This window comes from Daktulosphaira vitifoliae, unplaced genomic scaffold (assembly GCF_025091365.1).
Source record: "Daktulosphaira vitifoliae isolate Bord-2020 unplaced genomic scaffold, ASM2509136v1 Scaffold_3, whole genome shotgun sequence".
Classification (NCBI taxonomy): Eukaryota; Metazoa; Arthropoda; class Insecta; order Hemiptera; family Phylloxeridae; genus Daktulosphaira; species Daktulosphaira vitifoliae.
The window spans coordinates 29,268,207-29,283,978 of record NW_026099574.1 but is presented as its reverse complement, the minus strand read 5'-3'; the positions used below and the strand labels follow the sequence as shown (position 1 = coordinate 29,283,978).

Sequence of the window (15,772 nt, the reverse complement as noted above, 5' to 3'; positions counted from 1 at the left end):
AAAAAAAAACATCATGGTAAAATTAATACCTTCTCCGCTTCGCATCGAAGCTAATATTAATTATTTTTAATTTTCTGCCACCATCGCAACAACTAAATTTCTATCTAAAAACTATATTAGGGATCTAGTTAACAAGGGAATTAAACGATCATTGGAGATCAGTCTGACCCAGGGGACCTGTTGACGCATTTAGGTGGTACGTTACCCGTTTTGTTCTGTATTGCTTATAGTGTGTTATCTAGTTACCAACATAACTTGAGTAACAAGCCTGTTATTTACAAGTAATCGCAGTGTTTCTTAATTTAATTTGTAAATTAAAAAAAAAAAATTATAAGATTAAAAGATATTGTTGCATGTCTATTATTTAAAATGGAATTTTTCTATTTTCTATTAAAAATGATTATTTTAATAAAAAGTTAAGTAGAAAGATTTCGAAAATTTCATTTGTTCCCTATTTTATGAAGTTTTGATTTGTATAAATTCTTATAATTATGATACATCAAGATAATTAAAAAAACTATACCGTAAGTATTAAAATTATAAATTCATATTTAAAAAAAAATCCTTGCATTAATTCCCTCGTAGAAAATGTATAATGGCATTGGTTTGGCCACTGCTCGTGGCTCTGGTACTAATGGTTATGTGCAACGTAATTGGGCTGCTGTAAAAAAAGTTAAGGATCAAACATCATTTAAAACTGAAGAAGAGTTGGCTAAAATAGATTCTGCAATTAATCGCCAACCTAATCAAGAACTCTTAGATCATGATCGTAAAAGAAAAATTGAATTAAAATGCATAGAACTAGAACAATCTTTGGAAGATCAAGGGTAAGTGTATTTGATAAATTAATCTAATGTTAACTCTTAGTTTAACCTGTGTCATTTTAATTTCTTCTAGTTACTCACAAGATGAAATAGTTGAAAAAATCAATACATTTCGTATTACTCTATTGGGTAAACAAAAGTCAACTACTGAGTATGATGAATTTGGAAGGCCAATGTAAGTTTTATGTTATAATGTTAAATTATAAATTATAAATAATGTTAGGAATGAAGGATTATTTCAAATATAAAAAGTAATAAATTAGTTTATTGTTCATTTTAAAAAATCTTTAACTAAAGTCAACTCTTTAAAAAATATATGTATATATATATATTTAATTGCCATTAAAACCTAGGCTTGTCTACAATATAATTTTTCTTAATTATTTGTTTTCTTATTAGGGGCATTATATTTTCATTTAAAATTGTATTCATTATATATATATGTATGTATGTATATCTAATGTTACACAACCCTGCATGGATCAATACTTGATTACACCCTATCCTCTCTTGATTGGTTGATACTGGTACCACCCTTTTCAGTTTGTGCATGACTCACTTATTATACTTGATCTATTCTAGCTGAAATAATATACTGTTTCAGTTTCTTTCATTTACAAATGATTTTAGTGTAAAATAATCTATTATTTTTTAATATGTAAATCATGAAGAAACCACAATATATGCCTCCATAAACACTCAAGTCTTCCATATTACTTTGTGATATATTACAAAATTTGTCTTCCATTTTTGTATTAATTTGTCTTCCAACATTTAAAATTGTGATATAATTAATTGAATTAAGTTAAACATAAGAAAAGAAATCGTAATTAACTATTTGATTAAGTTTATGCAGTTTAAACTAAAATAACTTAAAGCAATGTCTGAATCAAAAATCAATGAACAACAATGTTTTAAAAGAGTATGGAGTAAAACATTAAAGTCAGTCTTCAAAAACTCTAATGATTCTATTATTACAACTGAAGCAGAGTCTTTTCAACAATTGAATGTCAATATTAATAAGAAAAGGACTAGGCGCCGCCGAAAAAAAAAAGTGAACCAAAAAATGTGTGATTGTAATTGCAGTAATAAATTAAATATGTTAGGTGCTGAATTATTAAAAAATAATTCCAATAAGTCTATTTATCACCCTAACACATATTTGAGCTTTCTTAATTCATTATACTTAAATAGATTACATTTTGCTGACATAAATGTGCTAAAATCATTTGTAAGGTAATTAAAAATAGTTTTTGACAAACTTATCATAAGAAAAAAAGTTATGATAAATTAAGTATATTTTTTAATGGAGAAATGTATTATTTTATTATCAAGTAATAATAATTGGGTAATTAATAATTATATTTATTTTAAAGTGTGAAGGACACCCATCAATATGCTGATGAACAGTTGAAGAAGAATGCTAGATTAAGAGATGCTTTTGGTATATCTGAATTCTTCATTGAAGGTTCTAGTTTAGACCCAGAAAGAAAAGCAAAAGAAGCAGCACTAGCTCAGTTAAAGGCATTACAGGTGGAACAAACAGTTGTTCAAACAGAAACTAAAGATACTGTAAATAAAGATGGTAGTACAAAAATTGAAATACTGTAAGTTTACTTAGCATTATTGTTTATTAACTTTTTTTAAGTACATTTAAAAACATAGACATTTATGTAATTATAGCTCAAAAAGTCCAAAACATAAAAAAAGAAAGAAGAAGAAGTCTAAGTCCCACAAAACAGACAAGTATGTGAAGTTTAAATACAATAAATTTAAAAATAAATAAAATATATTTTATCATTTTTTAAAAGTAGTTAATGTTTACTATTGAAATTGATGATCAAAGATTTTTTTAACCTACAATTTTATAATGCATATAGTTTAAATATAGTTTTTCAAACCTTTGATCATCATAACTCTTTACAATAGTTGATACCCAATGTAGCTATACAATGAAAACTATTTTTTTAATTAGGCAATTTGTTGATTACTGTTTAGTTTAACTGATTAAAGGATAATAAACTGTATAGTGGTAAGTTACATGTTTTCCATACAATAATTTTTGTTTTGGTGTGATTTTCCATACGGCATTATTAAAGTATCATATTTCTCAATTTTATAAGATCCATTATTTATTTGTTTTGTACAAGTAATTATTATTTTGAAAATATAAAATAATATATGAGTACTTTCATTTAGGTAAATTAAATATTAAATTATCTAGCTTTTAGATGATTCTAATATAACAATGAATTGTTAAATGAAAGATTTAAAATTTTAAATGTCTTATATACGTGTTTTTAATTAGTTAAATTAACTAAATATGTGTCTAGGCAAATACTAAATATATACTATATTTTTACTTATGACAAAATACTAAAATTGTGTAGTTATTTGTAAACAACACGAGTAAATTTTTTTTTTTACTTATTTGAAAAAATTGACAATAAATTTGATCAAAAAAACAAAAATATGTAGGATATTTACAGTTATTTCTTTTTTTATAATTATTAAAAATAGCATACTAATTTGAATATTAACCTAACAACAATTAGATTAAACATTTTTAATTTTTATTAAATAATCTTGAAATACTGTACTTCATAATAAAACTTTATTATGAAAACAAAATTCAATATTTTAATTTTTTTAAGATGAATTGTATTATTATTTTTATAAAATAATGAAGTGATATTTAAAGATTTAATACTTAATTTATTGTTAAATTCATTAGAACTTTGATTAATTAATACTAATTATTTTAATTAAAATTCTACACCTTAAAATCAGTGGTGAAGCGTAAATTTTGAGATTGAAGAAATGATACTAATTACTCTAGACTCCTTTGTGACACGTACATCACCTGAAGACATGTTTCATAAAGCTACAATTATTGCTAATCTTTTTCAAATCCCTTTACATATATCGCTCATAGAAAAATGAGAAAAATTTTACTTAATTGTTTGGGCTGAGCACTCTCAACTCATGCTAACTTAGCCTTAACTCAATTAACGTATTCTAAGAAACATAAATATTATAATGTTCGTATAAAATATGTATTATTAAATTCACATTTATAATTTATTTTTACATATATAACTAATCTCTTTGACCATATTTTAAGTAAATGAACATCTAATTGTGCATAAAACACTTCACCACTGCTTAAAAGTATATTATTTCTGTAATATTCTAAGATTAAAAAAAAAAAAATTTTCTTTGAAGATGCATTGCAACTTACGGATCATATGTTTTTTCCAAATAGTGAAAAATATATTGATTTATAGTAATATAATTACATAATAAGTCATATATATTAATAAAATACTTTTAATTTTAAGTAACCCTCAGAACATTTTTTTAAGAGTTCTATTAATTGTGTTATTTTTTAAATCTTCATTTAAACATGATAAATTTTGTTGATTACAAATTAGAGTTTTATTAAATATATTAATTTTTCTTTTTTTGTTTATCTTAAAGTTGTATATTACAACTTTTTTAATAATAATTACTTAATGTTATTAAAACTTACACTTAAATAATGAATATCTCACTCACTTATTTTTAATTTATTATATATGAAGATTATAATTTATAAAAATATGATGTCATTTTGAACTATGAAGTATTCACATAATTTCATTTTTATAAAGTTGATATTTTTTATTAAAATAAACTACTTTTTTCTTTAAATTTTTATAATGTAATATGTTTTTTGATTGCAGAGTAAAAAGTGAGGAAAAAAAGAAATCTAAAAAGCATAAAAAGAAGCTCAAGTCAACTGAAGAGAATAGTCCTAGGTAATTTTAAAATTTTTTTATTGTTGAATTTTGTGATTCCATTTTATATTAAAGATTAATAAATATCATTTTGTATTTTAATGGATGGTTCTTTTTAGTAGTAATGAAGAAGAGTTCAAGATAAATAAAAGTTCATCAAAATTAAAAAATAGTGAAGAATCTAAGAAAGTAAATCTAAGTAAAGCTGAAGGAAATAATAAAAAAAGTATAAAAGAGTCTGAAGAATATTTAAAAAAACATCAAAAAGACATTGAAAAAAATCATAAATTAGATTATAAAGAAATTGAAACTAAGCATAAAAGTGAAAAAGGAGAAAATGTTAAAAGAGATTCATCAAAATTACATGATAAAAATGTAGAAGAATCTTATAAACATAAATCAAAAAATTCACAAGACCCAAAAAAATATCATAACTCTCGTAGAAGCAGATCAACAGAAAAAGAACGTGAAAGGTATAAAGAACGAAATAATAGAGAGTATGATAAATATTCACATAAATCCCAAAAGATCCATGATGAAATAAAATTTAATAAGAATAAAGATAATTATGAAAAAAAACACGAGAGAAATATTAAAAAGTCTTTTTTAAAAAAAAGTGTTAGTCCAATTAAAGAAAGTAGATCAATTACACAACGTGAAAAAATAACTTGTGTTGACTCAGATAGTGATCGTTCATGCTATACACCTCCACCTAAAAAAATGAACACCAGCATTAAGTCTAATACCTCTAAGGGCATTGGAGATAAAGATGTGAAAAGTACTAAGTATACATTTTCACTTAGAGATACTAGTGAAGATCATGTATTTGAATCTAAATCTAATGGAAAATTAGAAGAATCAAAACGTTCCTCTAAAAATGATGGTAAGATCTCTATGCAACTAAAAAGACTTGATACTAGGAAGACTAATGAAAAAGATGTTCTATCAATTGAATCTGATGATGGAGATTTTGAAGAAGATATAGATTTAAATATAATTAAGGAAATTACTACTGAAAAGATAAAAAAAGTATTTGAACTACATGAAAAACAAGAGCAAGCTTTATTACATCTAAAGAAAAAAATAATGGAAAAAAAAAATAAAGCTAAAGTTTTTAATAATTCAAGTGAAAGTTCAGATGAAGAAACTGAAAGAAATAAAGCTCTCAAAAGAGGTCGTAACAATGAACCATCTTCTAGTTCTAGGTTTGTGAACATCATTTTATTAATTAGTTTTATAATTATAATCTATGCTTTATTTAAATTTTAAAATGTAGTATTTTAATTAGTATCGATAAAAATATTTTCTTCTTATATCTAGTATTTCCTATACAATGAAAAAAAAAACAAAAAAATGAATTTAAGTTTTATATTTAAAGTGAAATAATTGAATAATATTTTTGATTATTATTTCACTTATTCTATGTTTAAATTTTGAAATTTATATTTTTGTTTAATTCTGTATATAAAGTTTCTTTAAAAAAAAATTATTATTAAATTTTATCACAAAATAGTTAAAATTATGTTAATTATTCTCATTATTGATTTTATATTTCTGCATTAATTTTTAGATGTTAAAAATATGTTTTTTTTAATTATAGTGATGATAAAAAAACAAAGAAAAAAATCAAACATTCACATTCCAGTAGTAGTAGTAGTAGTAGCAGCAGCAGCAGCAGTAGCAGCAGTAGTAGTGGAAGTTTGAGTGAAAACAGTAGTGTAGATTTTAAAAAGTCTTCAAAAAACCATCCAGACAAATCATTTAAGAAAAAATCATCAATATCGCATAGGCAAGACAAGAGTAAATCTCGCTCAAAATCTAGATCAATTAGCTCCAAAGAACGGTCAAGAAAGAAACGAGCTTCATCAAGTAGTGATTCTAGCCCAGAGCGTAAGCCTAAGTCTTCTAAACAAACACGTTTGTCACTTGAAAAAAAAAGAAGTAGAGATTGTAGTAGCTCTTGTAATTCTTATTCGTCTTATAAAAAAAAGAAAAGAAGTTACTCTTCTAGTCTTTCGTCAACGAGTTCATCAAGTAGTCAATATTCACGCAGCTCTAATAGTTCTAGTGATGATACTAGTAGTTCTGCTTCTAACAGGAGTTCAAAATCCCGATCTGCTTCAATACCTAGAAGACGAGGGTCACCAAGTTTTTTGGACAGAAGAAGAATAACAAGGTAATTTCCATCATAAGTGTGTGTATGTGTGTGTTATTTACAATTTTTATTTTAAAAAAAATGAAAGATGATAGTATTACATTGTTCATATTATATAATTATATGCTCAATTTTAATTCATTTATATTATAAATACTGTAACAAAAATAGTAAATTTATGTTCCTATCTCATTTTAATTATGTTCAAGTTACAACTTGGATGATGAGACTGGAACACAAGTATCAGGTTATCTTTTTAAGAAATTTTTGTACAATTTATGTCCCGAATGTAAAATTGGCCTTTATGTAAGTTTATTTTAAGGGGTATAGTTATTTTATATTTCCAATTAAATACTATAAATAATACTAAAAATATTTATAAATAAATATTTCTTTATCTAATTTATTGCATACCATACATCAAGAATTCAACTAAATATTATTTTTAATATGTTTTGAAAAAACCTATTAGTTTAAAGAGATTATATTAAAATGCTGTATAAGAATTGATTTTTATTAATTTACAAAAAGGCTTTTGGCTAATTATTTTAGTTTATTAGCACATGACAAATTAATAAATAATTTTGACTCTTTTAATTTTTAATTGCCTATGTGCTTAATTTGTTTTATTGTTTTAGTAGATTACTAGTGTGCATGATCATGTAGATTTTTATTTATTTAAATAAATATGTGCGATTATAATTTCTTATAAAATGTATTATATTTTAAGATACAATAAATGAATTTTCAAATTTTTTGTAAGTTATACAAATTTTCATTCTTTATTTTGCAATTACCTTACAAAATACCTTATATTTTGCACAAATTGTAGTACAATGAAATTGTACTATTAAGGATATTTCACTTGTAAGTTAGTGAAAGACTGCAATGTTATTTATAGATGTATTTATTTATCATTTTTGCACTTATTATTTTTTCTTTTTGGCTTTCAGATGTATCAAGTGTTGAAACTAAATTATTATTTGTGTGTTTTATCATAAAATATTTTTTAATTTTATATTTAGTCTTGATTATGTTTTATTATTGGCAGTTTTTCCAAAGCTGGTAATTATCTATTTCTGAATTTTCAGTGAATTGAGCTTTATAATTTAAGTAACAATAAACATTTTTTTATAGTGCAAGAAAAAGACCAATTCCATATACAAGACTAACACCATTTTCTACTAATTCTGATTCAGATAGTGTTATAAGCGTGCATGATTCACCAATTGTTGAATGCCATTAATTTGGAATTAACTATGTACATTTATGTTTTTATAATGTGCAATAATAATTTATTATTAATATTTTTAGGATAATCGACTAATTAACTAATTTATTAAGCATCAATATAATGAATGATTTGTAAATAAGTTTATAGTTAGATTATTATTCTTTTAAGGAAATTGAAAATAACAATTAACCAAATCTAGTCTTTGTTTTTCATGTGCATTCAATTTTTGTGATATTTTTTAATTTTACCAAACTATTACAGTAATTTCATTGAGATGGTTTACCAATAATACTTCATTATTATTAAAAAAAATTGTGTTGTAAGGTTATATAAATACATGTATGGATGGTATTTGTGAGGTAGTCTAGTTCAATTTTGACTTTTTTAAATAATTTACCAATTTAATTGAAAAATTTAGACTATTTAGCAGTATCAATATTAGTTCCATATTTTGGTTATATTTTTTTTAATAAAATTTGATGTCGAATAGACTATTGGGTAAAAATATTTTGTGTTTTTGTTTTCTTTAAAAAGTTAAATGTTTTACTTGACTACGTTCTCACAGAAATTATCTTAAAAATCTATTAAAATTATTAACTTTTTGCGTGGAGTGAAAGCATTCATTGTCATTAATATTAATATTATAGCCTATAACTGTTTTGGTTACAAATAAATTTATGTAGAAGCTATATAACTAAATCAGGAATAAATTGTTTTTTTTTTAAATTTTTATAAATACAAACTAAATTACTTGTAAAAGTATTAAAAATGATAAATTAGATGTGCATGTTCATTATTGTTTAACTTGTTGAGAGTTTTTTTTTAAATTTAAAATCTAATAAAAATAATTTCATGTAATGCTTCCATAGATTACTACAAAAAAACTAAACTAACTTTTTTTAAAATTAAATGTGCAGTTAACTAATATTTTTCTAAAACTTCATAAATCTATATCTTATTGAGAAAATTAGTTTAAAAATTATTAACGAATTAAATTATATACTACATCAGTGTTATTTTTGTGTAATTGTTTGTATTAAATCTATATTGAACATTTTTAAAAAGTAAATTCTAGTGTTATTGAAAAAAGTTATTTAATTTTTCTCACTTGTAGAAAACCAATTTAACTAATGATTCAAATCGTGCAACATAAAAAAACTCTTTATTTTCCTTTTTTAAGACACCCATAGATATGTAATAAAATCTATAGTATTTTATTATATATTATGACACCGGGTCTTTATGTGAACAATTGAATAAATATTAGTGGTCTATAAATTAGAAATAAATTGCAAATACTTTGGCCAATAATATGTTACTGTTGTAGTGGCTACTATTCAATAGTTGATGTTAATTTACTTCATTTTTAGAATAGTATAACTAAATTTAAATATGTAAAAAATGAATAAATTGTGTGTAAGAGTTCTCGGGTCAATTGCAAACGTACTTGTTAGATAAAAATCTGTGTGTGCATATTTGGAGCGTACTTGTTTTGAAATTAGCATTTGAAAATGAAAAATTTTGTAAATTGGCAATCTCTTTTTTTGCTTATCACTTAAAAAATGTAATATTTATAACATTTATAGGACTGCATAATTTTTAAGTGTACCTATTATGGTATTAATTTAAGGAGAGAAAATTAAAGTACTGCATTTCTTGATGAGGTTATTAAATCAAAATGGCTGTTAAGAGAGGTATAATTTAGGGTTTCATAATTTTTTGTTTAAGCATAGCATAAAATATATGAATAATAACGGACCTCAATTAAATGTTAGACATCAGATCTCATAATCTAAGCTTGCTTAATGCATTGAATATTACTGCGTGATATATTATAATGTTTCATATTTATTTTCTATGCCTTAAAGAATGTTTTGTAATAAATTAAGTCATTAAACTTATTTTTTAGCAATTTAAATAATTGTTTAATAGATATAAATGTATGAAGAATTAAAAAACAATTAAAAATTATATATTTTTATTATTCAATCTAATAAGAACATTCAGAGATGTTATATAAAATATTTCAATTTTTAATCTTTATATTACACTAAGACTTAAATTTTATATATACATTTATAATTTTTTACTTGTAATAAATGTATTCTGTTTGAAACAAACTAATTAAATTAACATTTTCTTAGTTTGCAATCACAAGAACATACATTTTGTATTATAAAGTAAAAAACATTCAAAATATATATTCTCTAAAAATTAGATATTTTTATAATAATTGTTAAACCAAATGTAATTATTTAATCAAAATAAATGTGCTTAAAAAAAAAACTTTCAGAGTTAAAAACAAAAAACTAACATTACACTAAAATAATATTGTAGTGTATACTATATACTTTTACTATATATATATATAGTAAACATAAAATAACGTAGTGTTAAAAAAAATTATACAATTATTTACTTTTTATGAACTCGATAAGTAATCAAGTTTTTTAAAGTCTACAAAGTAGAAGAAGTGCTCCAAAAAATGCAATTATTGCTACAAATACTGGCATTAACTTCATGGAATCAACATCATAAGGATTAGGGCTTTTAGGACCACTAGGGTTTCTTGAATGTTGTGTTACTTTTATAGTATCTTTATTATCACCAGCAAATGATTCTTCAAAATTTGGATCAACTTCATTTTTTTTTTGATGTTCTAACTCAGAATGAATGTCTGGTAACTTAGGTATATCTATAAATATAATAAAATATGTAAATAAATAAATCTAATTTAATGATTTGTTTATCTTAATTAGTAGTTAAAAATGAATATTATAAAAATGTGTAAATTAATAAAATTAAACCAAGTATTTTTTTATGGGAACTAAACAGTATAGTAAAAATTTATTTTAAAAATGAAAATGCATCAAAAATTCATTTTTTAATTTAAAAATTAATTCCATAATATCTATTTACTATAGGAAGTACTATTTTGTAAAATGTGATATAGGTATCTTATATATATCTATGAATATATATAAATTATATTCAGTACAGACATTAGGGGTGTGTAAGACTATGTAAACTCAGTTAAAAAAATTAAAAGCACTGCATTATTGTTTAGCACATTACCTTACATTTATAGCTGCCTAGATTATACTAGTTAACAAATATCAAACAAATTTAATGAAGTGTAAAAATAAATAAATAATTGTTTTAACAAATATTACCTGAAACTCTACCCTTTGCTACTAGTATGGCATTAATTTTTGGATTATCACGTTCACCCTAGGAACAATAAAATATGAATTAATTTGATATTTCTTATATAATAATAAAAAATATTTGTTTATGTTTAAATGTATAAATCATATAAGAGTAAAATACTAATGGAAATAAGTTAAATATTATTTATTAAATACTGTAATTTTATAAGTCTTTTAAAAAATACATAATTCTACCATTAATGACTAAAATTGTTTTATTTACCCATTTTTTCTTCAAATATTATAATGAATTTAGAAGTTAAATCATTTGACATTTTATAGAAATCTCTATGATAAAGGATGATCAATTTCTATATCTAATTAAAAACCATTTGGTTATAAAATATTAATTATACAAAAGGTAATAAAAAAATTTCAATCATAAAAAACTTACAAAAAAATTTAGATCACATAAATTTTTAAAAAAATGACACTATAAAAATGGTAAAATGTATTAATGTTAACTATTATTTAATTGTTCATACTTTAATAAAGTCTACACGAATTAAATTTGATTTTATTTCAGACATTTCTCCCCTCCAATATAAAGTTGAACCATCAACTTTAAACTCAATATATTCATCATGAGCAGCTCCAAATCCAACTTTATCATAAATATCCAGTTGAGGTACAATGATGTGTTGATTATTAAGTATAACATCAAAGACCTGAAAAATATATTAAACTATAATAGAAAATATTTCTGAAAGGTTAGAGCATAATACTTTTAATCCACTGTTTGTAAAGTAAACTTCACTAAATTTTAAAACCATTACATATTCACCATTCTGCATGATGGGTATATCATAACCAAATGAAGTGTGAGAGTATCTTTCAGTCTGATAAAGTATTTGGTCATGGTGTTTAACTCTTTGTATGGATAATTTTTTTCCATAATCTGATTCTGTACCAATTTTATTAAAATCTCTTTGATACAATATACCAAAACTATCTACATGGGCATCACCACCAGCATTGACAGCAAATATCACATCTTCCTTATTTAAACAATAACATGGCAGTATTGTATGAATAAATAAATGTAAAAATAGCAGAAGCCACATTCTAATTGTCATCGATGATTTTAATATGAAGTATTATTCATTATATTCAATATACTTAATGGAAAATCATCTCAGCAGTTGAAATAGGCTTTTAACCATCATAAAATCAACAGTGACTAATTAATATTGAATAATAATTTGGATAATTAAATAATGACGTGTCCATTACTACTGGCAAATTTTATCCAAATATTTTTAAATAAATCAAAACAACCGCTTATATTAGTCAGTATTCGTAACTTCAAAAGCTGAAAATTGTTTGTTATCATTTATCATCTCGTAGAATGATTTTAAAATGTCAACATCCTGCCGGTTCAGTTGGCCAAACTGATTAACATTTTTGGATAATTATATCTTCTGATAGCTGTGCTTCGGCCATGAAAAATATGGATACTATGACATACATTACACACATATACAGAGTGATCAGAAATTCATGTATTGTAGCATGTAAACAGTGGCGTATTTTGGGAGAGTGTCCTCCATGTCTGGACACCCCCCGACTTAAAAAAAATGCCTAATATATTGGTATTAACTTTTTTTTATAATATACTATATTTATTTACTATAAAATAAATGGTATTTTAAATAAATAACAAAATTGAAGATAATTTGATAGGATTCGACGACACGTATTTATCTATATTTTATCAGAGATTTCTAGAAATTATTTGGATTTCATTGGGTAACAAAAATACCCGTAGCAAAAATATAATAACAACGGAAATATTCTGAACTTGTAGTTCATTTTTAAATTTATTTTATAGTTTATCAGTTTAGAGAATTATAAACAAATAAGTTTAGTTACCCCTATTCAATATACCGCCGCATTCATAAAAAATACAGAAAAGAATTTTTTATGATTAAAATAGTATTTAAAAAATAAACAAAAGTTATGAAATTCTTTATGAATCGTCATTTAGTAAAATTAAAATTAAGTTGTTAAGATAGTAGATACGCTTGTTAATTTAAAAATTTATAATTGGCTGACTTTTTAACTTAATTGTATCCATAACTGTATATTATAATATTTGTATATTCACATAACAAGAACATTAAATTATTTCAGTTAAGATAAATTTATATTAAATTTGAATTTCTTAAATGAAATGTTACAAAGAAAAATAAGATTAAAATAAAATAACAAAACAACAATTAAACATAGAAAAAGTAAAAAAATGTTTGGTGGTATACAAATAAAAATTTCAATTTATAGTGAATATTAAGAAAATTGATATAAAATACAAAAATAAAATTTCATTCATAAAAATATTAATTGAATAGCTCGCCAGCAATAATTTCATTTTTGTGTCTTAATCTTATAAAAGGCATAAAATTTGCATTTATTGGTGTTGTATCTCCTCGAGACATTTTTTCTGCCAGCTCAACAGTAAATGGCCCACAATCATGTCCATTGGTTTGGCGAGATGTCTCGCCTATTTGTAATGTCCATGTAGAAGCTTTTCCTTTTTTGTCCATCTCCCATTCAATTAAGAAATTTTTTAATACCATTGGATAGGGACCCTCATACGACTTAAGACTATCATATGATGTCACAGTCTTTTCAGGTATATTAACCACTGTCAATATCCAATGACTCTCATATACATTCATGGGCACAAAAAGTAATTTTATTGTGTGAATATCTTTTTTTATCCATCTTCTTACAGCTGGATAACCTCCTCGAAGATACGCTACAATAAAATCAGTGACAACTGCATAAACTTCACCTTCTGACCGTTTTACTATCATTTTAATGTACTCATTAATTGTGTCTGAAGTATACCATGATGTGGGCGATTTAAATGAAGGTGCATTATACTGATCAAGAGATTTTGTGTTCTGATCTTGCATTACTTCTGCAAGTGTAACCATATTTAAACATTTTTCATAAAATTAATAAAAGACTTTGTTGAATAGTTTACTATTATTTAGGTTTATTTAAGGTTTTAGAATATGAAATTAAACACGTATAATTACTTTTATTTAAAACGTCCATGGACCCCCTTAATGACACGCCTCTGCAGAAGTTATATTAATTTAACTCGTATTATTATAATTAATTATGTTTAATAAATAATCTTTTTTTATTTAATTTTACATAAAATAAATAGATTAAATAACTAATTACCTTTTTCTTTCTCTGGTACTTTTATTACTTCAATAGTGGACAGAGCAAGTAAATTTACGTCATTCGGCGTATTTAAGGTCAAAGGATTAGAACTAACTTTTGGCTCTAAAATAATTTATGTTTAAAAATATTACATATTTGTTTCAAAAATCAAAACTTCATATTTTTTAAAAATGAATTATATTTTAAAAGTTGTATACTTTTTATGACTTTTTCATCTTCTTCGGATGAATTTCTTTTTAAATTTGGTCGAGCAGTAGTATTAGAAGATATCTCAAAAAGTTGTTTTTTTATTTCGGATTTTTTGCGTTCCAAATTTTTCTTATGAAAACTCTTAACGGATCAAAAAAATATATTTAATTATATGATAAATTTATTTAAGAAATCTGCTTTAAGTCCAAAAAATGGTTTAGGGTATACCCTAAAATCTTTTTATTGAAATAAAGCATAATAAAATATACCTTTTCTAACAAATCAGCTGATATTAATAGCGGATTGTCTTTTGAAAATGCTATATTTTTTTTTTCTGTTGCATTTAAAATTTCATTTTTATATTTTTCATTCTGGAAAAGTGTTCCGAATTCTCTTTGCTGCGTCATATTCTAGGTAACCAAAGAGATATTTAAATAAACAAATAAACTATACTTAATATTATATTATTATCTTCGATAAAAATTGAATTTCCCATAAAAATCTAATAGAAATAATAGCAGAATAATATTAAACATTATGTTACCGCATTTATATTAAGGGGGTTGATAGTTTATTTTATATTTTTGAATCAGACAAACCCCAATAACATAGCTAAATCGAATAAATATATTAATATAATTATAGTTACCAATTTTTCAGGAATAATTTTATCATTTTTATTCGTTTTTCGATACGTGCGTTTTTTTGGAATAATGGAATTTTTTATAGAATAAATATTTTTATTAATAATTGCTGCAAATTGAATATAATTTTAATAATTATTAATTAAATAATCAATTTCGATAAAGGTTTTTAATATTAAAATAGTTAAATTAAAGTAAAGCGACTGAATTATTGTTATATATGAATAAGAGAACTTATTATTAATTTTTCTTATATTTTATATTAAAAAACTTTTTCTCTATTCGAAATAGTTAGTTTAATTATTAATCTTAATAGTGTTTACAGATAATTCTTCCATCTTTAGTTGACTTTTTTGATATTTGTCCTTTATTTGTATTATTTAAAACACAATTGGAATGCATGAAACGACGATTCCATATTTCTTCAACTCTGCGTATGACCTTATGTAAGTTTGACCAAAAATATTTTTTTCACTTGCCATATCAATAACTAATTAAATAAATCTTAATAATTACACAAGACGATAGTTTATTTTTCAC

General features: G+C 23.4%; 3 protein-coding genes across 7 annotated transcripts; 1 reads left to right on the top strand and 2 right to left on the bottom strand.

The window, feature by feature from the left end:
• Window positions 1-317: 317 nt before the first annotated feature.
• LOC126900758 (serine/arginine repetitive matrix protein 2-like) lies at window positions 318-8,796 on the top strand. Of its 5 annotated transcripts, XM_050676685.1 has the most exons (9): window positions 318-524; window positions 586-827; window positions 898-999; window positions 2,201-2,431; window positions 2,508-2,570; window positions 4,550-4,624; window positions 4,723-5,808; window positions 6,204-6,779; window positions 7,896-8,796. In XM_050676685.1, the coding sequence occupies exons 2-9, from the start codon at window positions 589-591 to the stop codon at window positions 8,002-8,004; spliced, it is 2,481 nt and encodes an 826-aa protein (XP_050532642.1). In that variant the 5' UTR covers window positions 318-524; window positions 586-588; the 3' UTR covers window positions 8,005-8,796. The 5 variants fall into 5 exon arrangements, 4 of the variants coding, with proteins under 4 accessions (XP_050532642.1, XP_050532640.1, XP_050532643.1 ...); XM_050676683.1 differs by lacking the exons at window positions 318-524; window positions 586-827; window positions 898-999 and adding an exon at window positions 1,400-2,060; XM_050676686.1 differs by lacking the exons at window positions 318-524; window positions 586-827; window positions 898-999; window positions 7,896-8,796 and adding exons at window positions 1,400-2,060; window positions 7,712-7,823.
• A 1,157-nt stretch (window positions 8,797-9,953) lies between these two features.
• Window positions 9,954-12,539, bottom strand: LOC126900771 (malectin-like). The gene is made up of 4 exons (XM_050676704.1): window positions 11,927-12,539; window positions 11,687-11,869; window positions 11,166-11,223; window positions 9,954-10,687 (listed from the first exon to the last, which is right to left on the bottom strand). The coding sequence occupies exons 1-4, from the start codon at window positions 12,275-12,277 to the stop codon at window positions 10,443-10,445; spliced, it is 837 nt and encodes a 278-aa protein (XP_050532661.1). The 5' UTR covers window positions 12,278-12,539; the 3' UTR covers window positions 9,954-10,442.
• A 712-nt stretch (window positions 12,540-13,251) lies between these two features.
• On the bottom strand, window positions 13,252-14,898 carry LOC126900776 (sentrin-specific protease 1-like). The gene is made up of 4 exons (XM_050676710.1): window positions 14,858-14,898; window positions 14,597-14,729; window positions 14,397-14,501; window positions 13,252-14,124 (listed from the first exon to the last, which is right to left on the bottom strand). Exon 4 carries the CDS (start codon window positions 14,117-14,119, stop codon window positions 13,538-13,540), a length of 582 nt encoding a protein of 193 aa, XP_050532667.1. The 5' UTR covers window positions 14,120-14,124; window positions 14,397-14,501; window positions 14,597-14,729; window positions 14,858-14,898; the 3' UTR covers window positions 13,252-13,537.
• Window positions 14,899-15,772: the final 874 nt, after the last annotated feature.